Source organism: Hordeum vulgare, chromosome 7H (assembly GCF_904849725.1).
Source record: "Hordeum vulgare subsp. vulgare chromosome 7H, MorexV3_pseudomolecules_assembly, whole genome shotgun sequence".
Classification (NCBI taxonomy): domain Eukaryota; kingdom Viridiplantae; phylum Streptophyta; class Magnoliopsida; order Poales; family Poaceae; genus Hordeum; species Hordeum vulgare.
In genome coordinates this window covers 3,273,661-3,287,144 of record NC_058524.1, presented here as the reverse complement: position 1 = coordinate 3,287,144, position 13,484 = coordinate 3,273,661, and the positions used below count along the sequence as shown (strand labels likewise).

At 44.8% G+C, this 13,484-nt stretch overlaps 2 protein-coding genes across 2 annotated transcripts; one reads left to right on the top strand and one right to left on the bottom strand.

The window, feature by feature from the left end:
• Nucleotides 1-679: 679 nt before the first annotated feature.
• LOC123412246 (scarecrow-like protein 22) lies at nucleotides 680-2,769 on the top strand. Its single transcript, XM_045105192.1, has one exon. The coding sequence runs from the start codon at nucleotides 684-686 to the stop codon at nucleotides 2,319-2,321; it is 1,638 nt and encodes a 545-aa protein (XP_044961127.1). The 5' UTR covers nucleotides 680-683; the 3' UTR covers nucleotides 2,322-2,769.
• Nucleotides 2,770-5,243: 2,474 nt separating this feature from the next.
• Nucleotides 5,244-7,923, bottom strand: LOC123410338 (50S ribosomal protein L9). Its single transcript, XM_045103270.1, has 6 exons — nucleotides 7,763-7,923; nucleotides 7,296-7,430; nucleotides 6,841-6,903; nucleotides 6,147-6,209; nucleotides 5,957-6,028; nucleotides 5,244-5,745 (listed from the first exon to the last, which is right to left on the bottom strand). Exons 1-6 carry the CDS (start codon nucleotides 7,880-7,882, stop codon nucleotides 5,581-5,583), a joined length of 618 nt encoding a protein of 205 aa, XP_044959205.1. The 5' UTR covers nucleotides 7,883-7,923; the 3' UTR covers nucleotides 5,244-5,580.
• Nucleotides 7,924-13,484: the final 5,561 nt, after the last annotated feature.

The window sequence follows — 13,484 nt, the reverse complement described above, 5'->3', positions numbered from 1 at the left end:
TTCAAAAAAGATTAATGAATTTAATAAAAAACGAAAAACAGAGCGACCCAGTGCACTACTTTTTGTTTTTTAACAAAATAAAACTTAACTGGGCCGGTCCAGCGGAAGTAAAGTGTGCGCCTTTTCGATTTTTTTAATGAAAAAATTAAAATGGACCGGCCTACCATACGGATCTCAGTTGACACGATGTCGGAATTCGATTTAGACCGGAATTGCATCGTTCAGGATACAATCGACCGTGATTTTGATTTGAGGGTTCGTTCCGCCCGATTAATACAAGTTGAAGGTTTATTGCAAAGGCTATTGGGGTTGAGTTGCAAGTTGTGTTGCAACCATGCACAATCACCATTGGAGGAAAAGGAAAGAAGAAAAGAAAGAAAGAAAAACAATAATTTATTTCTTCACATTCCCCTTCCAAGATGGCATTCATTGGTCCATTCATTTCAGATTTCACTCAGTCACACTAGCCCGAGGTCCCCATCTCCAGCCGAGAGCCGAGCTCCGTCCACCCATCCATGGTGGTGGTGAGGACATACTCCAGATAAAAGAGAGACGCAAAGAAAAACAAATGGCGGTGAAGAAGGAAAGCCACCACATACACGCGCACACGCAACGCCACACCACCGCACGCACATACTACACCTCCTCCTCCTCCTCCTCCTCTGCTCCCCCCCTCTCCACTTATGATCACCACCATGTCCTCCTCCTCCCGCAGCGGCCTGGACGGCGGCGCGGGCGCGGCGGCCAGCTCGAAGCGCATCGTCAAGTCGCCGGAGCCGACGTCGGTGCTGTACAACCGGAGCCCAAGCCCGCCCACGTCCTCGTCCGCGCACTCGGAGCCGCCGCCCATCAGCGCCGAGGACTGGGACGCCGTGCTGCTCTCCTCCGGCGGCTGCGACAACATGGCCGCCGCCGCGCACACCACCCAGGACACCTCCTTCCTGCGCTGGATCATGGACGCCGGCTACGCCGACGGCGACGGCGACGCCTTCGGCTTCAAGGGCCCCGCCCCCTTCGACCCCTCCCCTCTTCTTCTTCACCCGCCGCCGGCACCCGCACAGCGCCGGGGGGTGGAGGACGAGGAGGACGAGCCCTTCTCGCTCCCGCAGCTCCCTCCACAGCTCTCCCTCCCGCAGCAGCAGCAGCAGGTCCATTTCCCTGTCCCGGCCTCCGCGCCGGGCGCCGCCGGAGGGGGAGGAGGAGATCTCGAGCCCCAGGCGACGGTGGACGAGCTGCTCGAGGCGGCGCGCCGCGCCGACGCCGGGGACCCGGCTGGCGCGCGCGAGATATTGGCGCGGCTCAATCACCGGCTCCCCTCGCCGCCCGCCCCGCCGGGCCACCCTCCCCTGCTCCGCGCCGCCGCGCTCCTCCGGGACGCGCTCCTGCACCGCCTCCTCCCGCCCGCAGCCGGCCCCTGCTCCGTCCTCTCGCCGCTCGACGTCGCGCTCAAGCTCGCCGCGCACAAGGCGCTGGCGGACGCCTCGCCCACCGTCCAGTTCGCCGGGTTCACGTCCACGCAGGCCTTCCTCGACGCGCTCGGCGCCGGCGCGCGCCGCGTCCACGTCGTCGACTTCGACGTCGGCTTCGGGGGCCACTGGCCGCCGCTCATGCAGGAGCTCGCGCACCACTGGCGCCGCACCGCCGCGCCGTCGACGCCGCCGCCCACCCTCAAGGTCACGGCATTGGTCTCGCCGGGGTCGAGGCACCCCCTGGAGCTCCACCTCACGCAGGAGAGCCTGGCGCGCTTCGCCGCCGAGCTCGGCATCCCCTTCGAGTTCGCCGCCGTCGCCTTCGACCCCTTCAGCCCCTCGCCGCCCCCTGGCCTGTCCGCGGCGCCCGACGAGGCCGTCGCCGTGCACATCACCGTCGGCACGGAGACCTCCAGGCCGACACCAGCGTCCCTCCGCGTCGTGAAGCAGCTCCGGCCCGCCATCGTCGTGTGCGTCGACCACGGCTGCGACCGCGCCGACCTGCCGCTCCGGAGCCACGCGCTCAACGTCCTCCGCTCCTGCGCCGCGCTCGTCGAGTCGCTCGACACGCCCGGCGCGTCGCTGGACGTGGTGGCCAAGGTGGAGCAGTTCGTCCTGCGGCCGAGGGCCGAGCGCCTGGTCACCGGCGGCGACAAGCTGCCGCCATGGAGGTCCACGTTCGCGTCCACCGGGTTCACGCCCCTGCCTCTCAGCAATGCCGCGGAGGCGCAGGCAGAGTGCCTGCTCCGGCGCACGGCCAACCATGGCTTCCACGTCGAGAAGCAGCAGTCGGCGCTGGCGCTCTGGTGGCAGCGGTCGGAGCTCGTGTCGGTATCGGCATGGCGGTGCTGAACTGCTGATCCATCCCCTTGCCAGAGCAGCCCGGTACAGTTGTAGTTCATCTTGCCAAAACTTGAACCTTTCTCAAGTACTAGTAGCCAATCTTGTTGTGTGATATACTCCTACTCACTAGCAACTTCGAGGCATGAACAATGGAAATTCGAAATGCCGAAAAACTGTTAACCCCCCAACCTGCGTTTTAATTGTTGATTGATACTGTAATCCTCATGTGTGATCATTGTGTATTATGCCAGTCATATTTCCAGACTGATTCAAGTTCAAGTCCTTTTGGTTCCTCTCCTCTGCTCTTTGTAATTATTAAGCTTTTGCCAGTGGAAATCAACAGGGATTTTCCAAGCAAATTTGTAGCAAATCAGTTGAATCCTGTTGTGATTTGTAGTAGCAGAGTATGTATGTATGTATGCAACTGATTTTTGCTGGTTGATTCTAATTAACTAAACCAGAGTGTGCATGTATGTGTGTATCAATCAGCCTGCAACTAAGGTTTTATGATGATTGATGTGACAACTCTAATTGTGTAAGATTTTTATTTTCTTTGGAGTAGGACATCAAAGCTGAACTGTGGATATGAATGTGATGTGCCTTTATTTACAAGTCAGGTCCATTGTACCAGTACCTTTCAGTTCACACATCAAGATTTGCATACTCCACACTTGTTTTCCTTTTCCTCCATGAATTACCGTCTGGGTTTTTCCTCAGCTTGGAAAATGCAATTTAATTACTACACATTGCCAAAATTTGAATTATGTGGGGTTGTTGAGATGGCATGGAAAAATGCAACTGTACTGAATCAAATACTGAATTTTAGGGTGACATGTATGTATGATATATGATCCTCCTCCTCATCATACCTACTGTTAAACAAGGGAAAGTTTCAGTTGGGGCGTCGTCATCGGCCTTTGATGACGATGTGGGTTGCGCTAATCTTGCAACTCTGTTTCGATAACCAATTAAGGAACATTCTGGAAACAGGTACATGCTTATAGTTAGTACTAACATGCTTGTTTTTTTCAAATGAGACATGAGATGTTTCTGTCACCCAATTCATCTAAACCTTTTGCTTTCAGAGTTGTAGGTGCTACGTCACAATTTGCAGTTGCTACCTATGGATCATGAGCCAATGTTACAATTTTAGTTTCTCAAGCAAATCCTGGATTTTAGCAGAGTCCGAAGCTGATTTCGCCTGTCCTAGCCAGCAGCCTCCGTATGAAATCCGTTCAGGAGTCGTCGCTATTACCTTTCGGCATCAAGATAATACGCGCCGTCCTTTTGCATCCGGCTGCTGCTCAAATGTAGCGCGAGTTCAACCTTTGAGCAATTTCTATATCAAGTTGAGGGTTTTTCTCTCTTGGGCCCTTGCTGAAGATCATTGCAAGCCAAGTCATCCTTCCTTGTGACACTTTGGTTTGTCTTGCTGGCTGTCCTCATCACTCACTTTCAGCTCTCATTCACAATAGTAGTAGCACTAATGGTCTACCACAATTGGCTGCACAGCTGAGGCCTGAGATGTCATTCTTGTTCTGCCTTGGATGGGATATTTTTAACCTAGCTTGAATTTGGATGTATCATAGATTCATAGCTCAGCAGGCTGTCATCTCTTGTCCACTCCAATGCACCAGTGCCAATTATTTCCTATGATGCAGCAGTAGAGTATATTGTGTGCTTAGGGCCTGGATGAATCATATGGTGTCACATGGGGCTTGCCCCTCATCACATGTGCAACTCAGTTTCTTATATTTCACTTTGGCCCCCTCCACATCCTATTTTATGAACTTGGTTGTATGTCTCTGGCTATGCATTAGGTGAACTTTCTTTTTTCTCCTAATTTGGCTCCACATACCAGCATTAGGTTAGCTTAATCACATGACGCAGCTGAGGTGCACATGTTTTGTTATTTGCAATGGTGACCTCAAGCTTATGTTTTTCATTTTATTTTATTTTTTTGCAATGTGACATTTCTGGAAAAAAAATATATCAATCATTGTTCCAAACCCAACTGATCCATAGAGTAGATCAATCAGACAGGAGTTGGAGGAAAGAAAGAAAGAGGAGATCACATCATGGACCACCCTTTTTGTTTGACTTTTTTTTCTGATGATAGATAGATGTAAGCTGACAGGACTTGATATTATTTTGTTAAGAGGTTGGGGATTATGACCCCCAAACTAAATCTCATAGGACCACAAATCACACCATCTCATCCATATAAGAAGCTTGAACAGCACCTTAGCAATGAATGAAGTAGTATTACTAATTGGCATCTCTGTTGCTTCTCAACCCTGATGCCTTGCAGGTGAGATCACGGGCTTTACAGCTTTCTCTTGCTGCATAGGAAAGGTATTTTGCAGTGCTCAAGCAAAGTAAGAAGGATCTGGGCACCCCAGCTCCACATGAAAGTTCATCAGACTGCCAAAGTGCTGATTTTCACTCTTTTTTTTTGTACCAGTGCCCTTCTCTTTGAACATTTTGTATTACTACTTTGGATGCAAAGATAGCCCTTGTCGACACGTAATTACTGCACTAATTTTTTAAAGTAATGGCTGGCAAAAATGGGAAGGAAACAAGATTAAGCAGAGATCACAGACACCAATGGGACTCCACTGTCGAGTCAGTGTCAAGGTAATTAAGCTCAGATCTTAAAATAGGACCAAGACAATGATGGCCAGGGGTCCATGGATCAACTGATAACCACTCAGTCAAATGGGGGAGGATGAGGAGGCACAAAATATGCGTGCGCGAATTAAAGAGCATTTCCACATCAAAGCAAAAGGAGGCCGTCACACGACACGTAGAGCAATATAAGCCGATTAAAACGTCGATGGTGACGGCCATTTTTTCCCTATGATGATGACGCCGCCAAATGAGCATTTCTGAGGAAGCTTTCGCTCCCTGCCTCTCCTTTTCAAGGATGCCTTGCAAACACAACCTTTCTTTCTTTATATCCATCCATCTCCCCTTTCACACCAGGATTGGGCACACTAACAAGTCAAGAATATCATAAAGTCAAACAGCAACAAAAATACTAGGCTCCCTACCCCAAGCAAATTATTCACTATTTCTTAGCGTTTGTTTGTAGGAACAAAAGGCCGATCATATCACCCGGATCAGAGACAATGGCCCAAGCAAATTGTAAAGGGAAAAGGTTGGGTTTGAAGATCTATTTCGGCATGCTCTTCATCTGAAGGATGCAATGGTCTTTTGGTACCATTCAGCACTTTGGAAGGGGAGCAAGGTTACCCACTGAAAGTACTTAGGGTCTCCTGATCTTGACCTTGAGAGTCCATTGTAGCTTGCCTTCCGGACGTGGTATATCTCTCGGTAAGCGAAGGGGCAGCTCGAATTCTCCGAGGGATGATAGTGGTGACACCACGTGCAAATTGTCTGGGTGGATGTTCACATTGAGTTGCCTTGCCACCTGTTGGTAAAGTTTGATGTTACTACCTACAGTTTGATATTTTTAAATAAATACTCCCTCCATCTTAAAATTCTTGTCTTAGATTTGTCTAGATATGAATGTATCTAGTCACGTTTTGGTATTTTGATACGTTCATTTCTAGACAAACCTAAGACAAGAATTTTGGGACGGAGGGAATACTAAATAGGGGATGACAGAGATGGAACGGAACCTCTGAAATGATTTCATCCTTCGTTACAGGATTGCGCAACTCGATGCCTTCGGAGATGAACCGCCTCATCACCTTGTGAAACAAAAATATTTTGATCAGCACTTGCTAATGCTAGACAAAACTGTCGATCTGGAATGTGGACAGAAGTATGCTGCACCACGACCCCCAAATTTGCTGGAACCATACTAACCAATAGAGCATTATCGAGCCGTTTTGCTGCTGCTTGACACTGCTTCAGTTTCTCTTCCGCTTGCTGTTCAAATGATTAAGTTGAGAAGTAAATGAGTAACATTTAAAAACGAAATGAAGCATGACAGGGAAAACACATACAAGATCTATAGTAAACTTGATATCAGGATTCAGTTACAAAGATGTGGTTTAAGTAAACATCAAAGGGATCTTTTCTATGTACAGTATGAAATGGATGAGATGGACACTACAGTTCAGAGGACAGCTACTATACTTGTGTATCTGGAAAACAGTATTGGAACAGTGTTGAGTAGCTGGCTACAGTCACAAATGAATATACGAAGCACTAAATTCTAAACAAAAAATCTAGAAGCCAAGAGGTACAAGAAGACTTTTCTAAGGCAACACATTCACTGTTTTCAACACCAGAAGTTTCGAATGGGCTTGAAGTGCATTAATAAAAAACAAATCCACCAAAGACAGCTCTGGACTGATATGGCGTTAAATAGCAAATACAGTTTCACAATATGAATAGAGAGGTCAGTTAGACAGAAATTGTGTACAAACCAACTAAAGACAGATCTGGACAGAAATTGTGTTAAATGGCATACGGGGTTTCAGAAACGGAACAGGCTGGAAGAACTCATCTGCACTGCAGTCATGAAAAAGGAAGAACTAATCAGTGCACGACATACCTGAGCATCCTCCTCCTCCTTTGAGACTTCTTTGACAACCACCTCCTCCTCATGCTTGTAAAGCTGACCAAACAAATAGAGACTTGTAAGCCTGCACAGTAACAGTTTACACTGCAAGCATTCTTACAATAACTGAATTCTACAAGATAACAAGAAGCATACTTCAGTGGTGATGAGCTAGAATGAACCACAATACTTCATCCTAATTACCTCACTGAACATTAGTAGTACAGAGTTGTACCAAAGAGCAAAAATGCAACGACTATTGGAGAACTCGTACAATTCATACAATACAAAGAGGCGGAACTGATATATGAAACTCTGGAAAGCAGAGCTTCAGAAGCCAGCGAGAGTAAGCTAGTAAGCAATGCTTGTGATCTGCGACGGACGGAGCATTCCAAACAGCACGGCCAGCAGCACATTTATATCTTTCGGGGAAGAAGGAAGGATCGAACCTTGCTCTGCTCGCGCATGAGTATGGCGAACTTGTCGATGTTGGGGACGGCGAGCATCTTGGGCATGAGGTAGTTGCGGAAGTGCCCCGGCGCCACCTTCACCGTCTCCCCCGCCTTCCCCAGCTTGTCGATCGTCTGAGGTGAACAAAGCGGTGGACGGACGACGAAGGCAAAGGTTAGTTAGTTAGTTCCACTTCCACGTGCAATCTAAAATCTCTAGGGACATTGCTGAAACGAAACGTACTATCTCCCAGCCAGAATCAAGAACACTACTGTAGCTAAAAAAAGTTTCAGAAATGCTGAAGATTTATCGGCCTCACTGGGTCGAAAGCATCCCACTCGGACTGACCGGAAACGCAAGAGGGTAGCGAGATCGTGGGATGCATCTTTGCGCGCGTCCCTACAGAAGTGGTGGACCGAGCGGAGCGTCGCGGGTTGAGATTTGGGAAGGGGAGGGGGTGGCTTACCGTGGTGAGGATGACCTCGAGCTTGCGGTAGCGGAGGCCATGGGCGGAGAAGAGGACGGGGTTGGCGGCGGCGGCGGCGAGGCCGTGGCGGCGGAGGAGGGCGGCGCGGGCGGCGGCCATGGTGCAGTAGTAGGGTTCAGGGGAAGGAGGCGACGGGGGCCGACGGCTGCCACCAACTGGTGCGCGAGCGAGAGTATTGGTGGCTTCCCGCCGGACCGGGCCGACGCCAGGCCAGGCCCAACTAAGGGATCTCCAAAACACATTTCCCTTTGATTTTATTTTTCAAATCCTTCTGCTGCCCAAAAGAGTTTGCATTTGCATTTTCTTGAGCCCCTTTGATTTTTTTTCTTTCAAAATTCGGAAAATATATGTGTTTCATAGTTTGCAGGTTGAAACTCTAGGCCTGTCCTATCTGCTATCACTAGTAGAAAAATGGCCTTTTGTCCCGGTTCATAAGGACCTTCTGTCCCGGTTTCGGAACCGGGACAGAAAGGTCGTTACTAATGTCCTTTGCCTTTAGTCTCGGTTCTTACACGAACCGGGATAGATGTGCCTCCACATCGCCGCTGCGGCCAGGCCAGGCAAGGGAGCCTTTAGTCCCGGTTGATGACACCAACCGGGATCAAAAGGCATCCACGCGTCAGCACCTGGCTGGAGCTGAGGTTTTTTTAAAGGGGCTGGTTTAGGGGTTAATTTAGGTTGTTATTAGCTAGCTAATAGAGAAAAGTGTCCTCTCTTATATATCTCCGTGCTTGGTCATCCGTCGTGCTTTGTTGAACATATTTATAAAATGTAGACACGAGTTACATGCACATATATGCATTTTTTTACACTATATCATTTCATATCATTTTCGTCGAATGGCAATAGTATTCTAATCGATCATCTAACAACTCATCATCAACTTAATCATATACCAAGTTATCATATGATCCACATAAAATAAAACAGAGAAACATCATAATATATATATAGTCACCATATGCATCATGCATCCTAATTAATCGACCATGTCAAGTAATAATATAAACTAGAATAACTTGTCTCTCATAAGACCTAGTCCTCGCTCTTAGATATAATGTCATAAAACAGAATAACACATATGGCTCCACGATGAATCACAGAGATCCAACGGTCTCCAGCTTGTGGCTTGCGAACCTTCTTTATTTCTCTCCATGCTTTAATTTGGAGTCTTTTTTATCTTGATTTGAAGTTAATAAAGTATGGAGCATAGAACTCAGCCCTCGGCGGGCTTCTAATTCTCATTTAACTTTCTAGGTCCATTAACGGAGGCACTACATCATGTGCCAGTTGCTGTTGAAGAACATAATAATAACCTAGTTAGCAATGTAATCAACACCATTTATGTAATAGTGGAGCGTACTTAATTAGGAAACTCTTACCAAGACATTTCGACGAATGTCATCTGGACACAACCTATGCACTAGTGGCATGTAAAATGAATAATTTTGTCCAATTCTAAAATGATACGGGAAGGTATCCCTAGAAGCCAGAACACCAGCAACAAGAAAGTGGAGAAGATGGTCCTTCTCCTCCCAAGTTAGATGTGATCCATACGTGTAGTGTGTCGTGTCAATTAATTTTCATAATCCAGTCGAAGCAACGAAATAAGCTGTATATTATAATTTAACAAATTTAGTATATAGATGAACACCAACTATTTCTAAATATAAATGCAAATTACTTCACATGGAGGTAAAACAGGAAGCATATCATCGACAACCACCCAAATTTTGTAATAATTTAATGTTTTAAAAATACTTAGAAAATTTGTAATTGTCCACAAGATGTGGGCATTATATAAACCATTCAAAACGACCACATGTGCTACGATCATTCAAAGGACAATTTGGGTTGTTGTTGTTGTTTGTACAACATGTAACATGATATAATTATAACTATGGCCCAATAACTAGGAACCTGCAACGTGTGGCCAAAGTTTTAATAGACGATGAACACCACATGACATGTAAATTGCGAGAGGAAAACAGATTGACTACACCAACTATTTATAAATATAAATGCAAATTACTTGAAAAATATGGTTGAGAAACTCACATGGAGGTAAAACAGGAAGCATATCATCGACAACTACCCAAATGTCGATGTTGTCTGGCATATTATCTTTATGACGAAGATCGAAGGTGATTTCCATTCCCTTCTGAAATCCATATGCCTTGTAAAGATCTTCCCACTTTGGGCACCCAAATTCTGTTTGAAAAACTGAATTAAATACTTGGATAACAAATGTGTGACCATGTATAGTCCTCAACTTAGCGCTCCTCGTCTCAATTCTCTCGTGGTCTTCGAAACCGAGCCTCTTCAACACATATCTTCTTGCATGGCAAGGGAGGTACATATCGTCGTTCTCGTCAAGCTTCATGCTGAAGAACCTGTCGTCTCGCAGGTGAGGCATGTCGCACATACCCCGAGAGTCGCCGCAATATTCACACTCGCAATATCCATCGTCAGACATTTCCTGTTTTAATGTGGTAAATGTGTGTAAACAACAATATAATCGTGACACACTATATATATCGAAAGAATTGAACATCTATATATAATAACTCTTCATGCTCGCATCATGCATGATCATATATAACAACAAGTCCTACTAATTAATCATCATCATACATAGTTAAATAAAGTGTGCACATGAGGAGCATATTCAACAATAATATCACCAAACAAATCACCAATAATATGAACATATTCGATCTTTGCATATATATGAACATACAAACATGCATATTCGATCTTAAGCTCCTAAGATGCTCTTCAACTGGACCCTGTTCATTTCAACTTCACACGCATTCAACGGGTCATGCATGTCCTCGGTAAGCATTCACATTGTGGTACACACATACTATCTCCATCCTATAATATAGAAGCTTTTCTGACACTATATATTTTCAGACACAGGAACATGATTCTTACTACTTCTTTTTTGTACTAGTTCGGCGCCAACTAACATTGATCGGAGGGAATATCTTAGTTGAGCTGGGAAAGAAATCGTGCACATGAGGAGCATATTCAACAATAATATCACCAATAATATGAACATATTCGATCTTTACATATATATGAACATACAAACATGCATATTCACCTTTTGACATATTCGACCTTTGCATATATATGAACATACAAACATGCATATTCAACAATAATATCACCCAAAAAATGTTTTAATAGAAAAAAAAAATCTTTGCTCACGGCGACGGTGTCGGGGACGGCGAGGTGCGGCGCGGGGCGGGGCGGCGCGGCGACGGTCGACGGTGAGGTGCGGCGCGGGCCGGGGCGGGGCGGCGACGGGCAGGGGCCGACGGCGTCGCGGGGCACGGGGCGCGGGGCGGCGCGGGACGTTGCGGGGCGACGATGGCGACGACGAGGCGGACACAGAGACGGCGTGACGGAGTCGGGGCAGCCTGGCGGCGTCGGGATCGAATGGAGACAGTGGGGAGATCAAAATTTCTAAATTGTCGCTTATATAGCCCCACCTTTAGTCCCGGTTGGTGGCACCAACCAGGACCAAAGGTCTCTTTTCAGCAGCCCGACGGGCGGGAAGCATATGCATTGGTACCGGTTGGTGGCACAAACCGGGACCAAAGGCCTCTTTTCAGCAGCCGAAAGGACGGGAGGCAGAGGCCTTTGGTCACGGTTGGTGGCACCAAGCGGTACCAATGCCCCCCCTTTAGTCCCGGTTGGTGCCACCAACCGGGACCAAAGGCCTTGCGCGGTGCGGTGCTATGTTTAGTCCCACCTCGCTAGCCGAGAGGGGCTCGGAGTGGTTTATAAGCCCTGCCGAACCAACCACTTCGAGCTCCTCTCTACTGCAGGCTTACGGGCCTAAAATCACTCTCTGTGCTTGTGGGCCTATTGGCCTACTGCGGGACTGCATCCTGGCCCTACTAATGGGTTTCTAGTCGTATGCAGGCCGTGATGGCCCTGTAGGTGGCACTTTTTTTTAATTTTTTTCCGGTTTTTTTTGGTTTCTAATTACTTATTTATTTTCTTTTACGATAATTCTTTTTGCTATTAAAGTTTGTAACAAAATTCTAATTACTTATTTATTTTCTTTTATGATAATTCTTTTTGCTTTTAATGTTTTGAACAAAATTCTAGTTACTTATTTATTTTCTTTTATGATAATTCTTTTTGCTATGAAAGTTTGTAACAAAATTCTATATAATTTTAGTTTCAATAATACTAGAGGTTTATAAAAGCTTTTTAGTTGATTCCTTTATTTTAATTTTTTTCGAGTTTTTTTCTTTCTTTTTTGTTTCTAATTACTTATTTATTTTATTTTACGATAATTATTTTTGCTATTAAAGTTTGTAACAAAATTCTAATTACTTATTAATTTTCTTTTATGATAATTCTTTTTGCTTTTAATGTTTTGGACAAAATTCTAATTAATTATTTATTTTCTTTTATGATAATTCTTTTTGCTATTAAATTTGTAACAAAATTCTATATAATTTTAGTTTCAATAATACTAGAGGTTTATAAAAGATTTTTAGTTGATCCGTTTATTTTATTTTTTTCCCAGTTTTTTTGCTTTTTTTTGTTTCTAATTAATTATTTATTTTCTTTTACGATAATTCTTTTTGCTATTAAAGTTTGTAACAAAATTATAATTACTTATTTATTTTCTTTTATGATAATTCTTTTTGCTTTTAATGTTTTGAACAAAATTCTAATTACTTATTTATTTTCTTTTATGATAATTTTTTTTCTATTAAAGTTTGTAACAAAATTCTATATAATTTTATGATAATTCTTATATATTACTTTTATGATAATTTTTGTTTATAAGCCCTGAGTGTAGAGACGATGAAGGGAGAAGCGCAATGCTCAACTGCACGTTGACCATGAAATTGAAAAGCATTTGAAATGAACTCTGAAAAGGTTCCAAGTTGGCATGGTATCATCATTTCATCCACATAACATATGCAAGAAAGTTGAGAGGGTTACGACAAAAACTGGATGCACTGCGTGTACAAAACGAACAATCTCTTTCGAAGTATTAGAGTTTCATACGGAAACTCGTCTGTTACAAAGCGATTTCATTTTTTTGAACTTATTTGAACTCCATAGCTTTTTTTGTTCAAAATGCACCATTCAAAGCCACATCATCAATTTAAAATCCTTTCTGACTTCATTTGTTATTTTTCATGCATTTACTGATTATTGTGAGCTATAAGACCATGAAATTGAAAAGCATTTGAAATGAACTCTGAAAAGGTTCCAAGTTGGCATGGTATCATCATTTCACCCACATAGCATGTGCGAGAAAGTTGAGAGGGTTACGGCAAAAACTGGATGCACTTCATGTACAAAACGGACAATATCTTTCGAAGTATCAGGGTTTCATACGGAAACTCGTCTGTTACAAAGGGATTTCATTTTTTTGAACTTATTTGAACTCCATACTTTTTCTGTGTTCAAAATGCACCATTCAAAGCCACATCATAAATTTACAACCCTTTCTGACTTCATTTGTTATTTTTCATGCATTTACTGATTATTGTGAGCTATAAGACCATGAAATTGAAAAGCATTTGAAATGAACTCTAAAAAGGTTCCAAGTTGGCATGGTATCATCATTTCACCCACATAGCATGTGCGAGAAAGTTGAGAGGGTTACGGCAAAAACTGGATGCACTTCGTGTACAAAACGGACAATATCTTTCGAAGT

Excerpts from the sequence above, each read along its gene's own strand:
- LOC123412246 (XM_045105192.1), top strand. The coding sequence starts at position 684 with ATGATCACCACCATGTCCTCCTCCTCCCGCAGCGGCCTGGACGGCGGC.
- LOC123410338 (XM_045103270.1), bottom strand. The coding sequence starts at position 7,882 with ATGGCCGCCGCCCGCGCCGCCCTCCTCCGCCGCCACGGCCTCGCCGCC. Across the intron at positions 6,029-6,146 it reads GGCTCGATAATGCTCTATTG|GTGATGAGGCGGTTCATCTC; the intron begins GTTAGTATGGTT and ends TTGTTTCACAAG. Across the intron at positions 5,746-5,956 it reads AGGATGAAATCATTTCAGAG|GTGGCAAGGCAACTCAATGT; the intron begins GTTCCGTTCCAT and ends CTTTACCAACAG.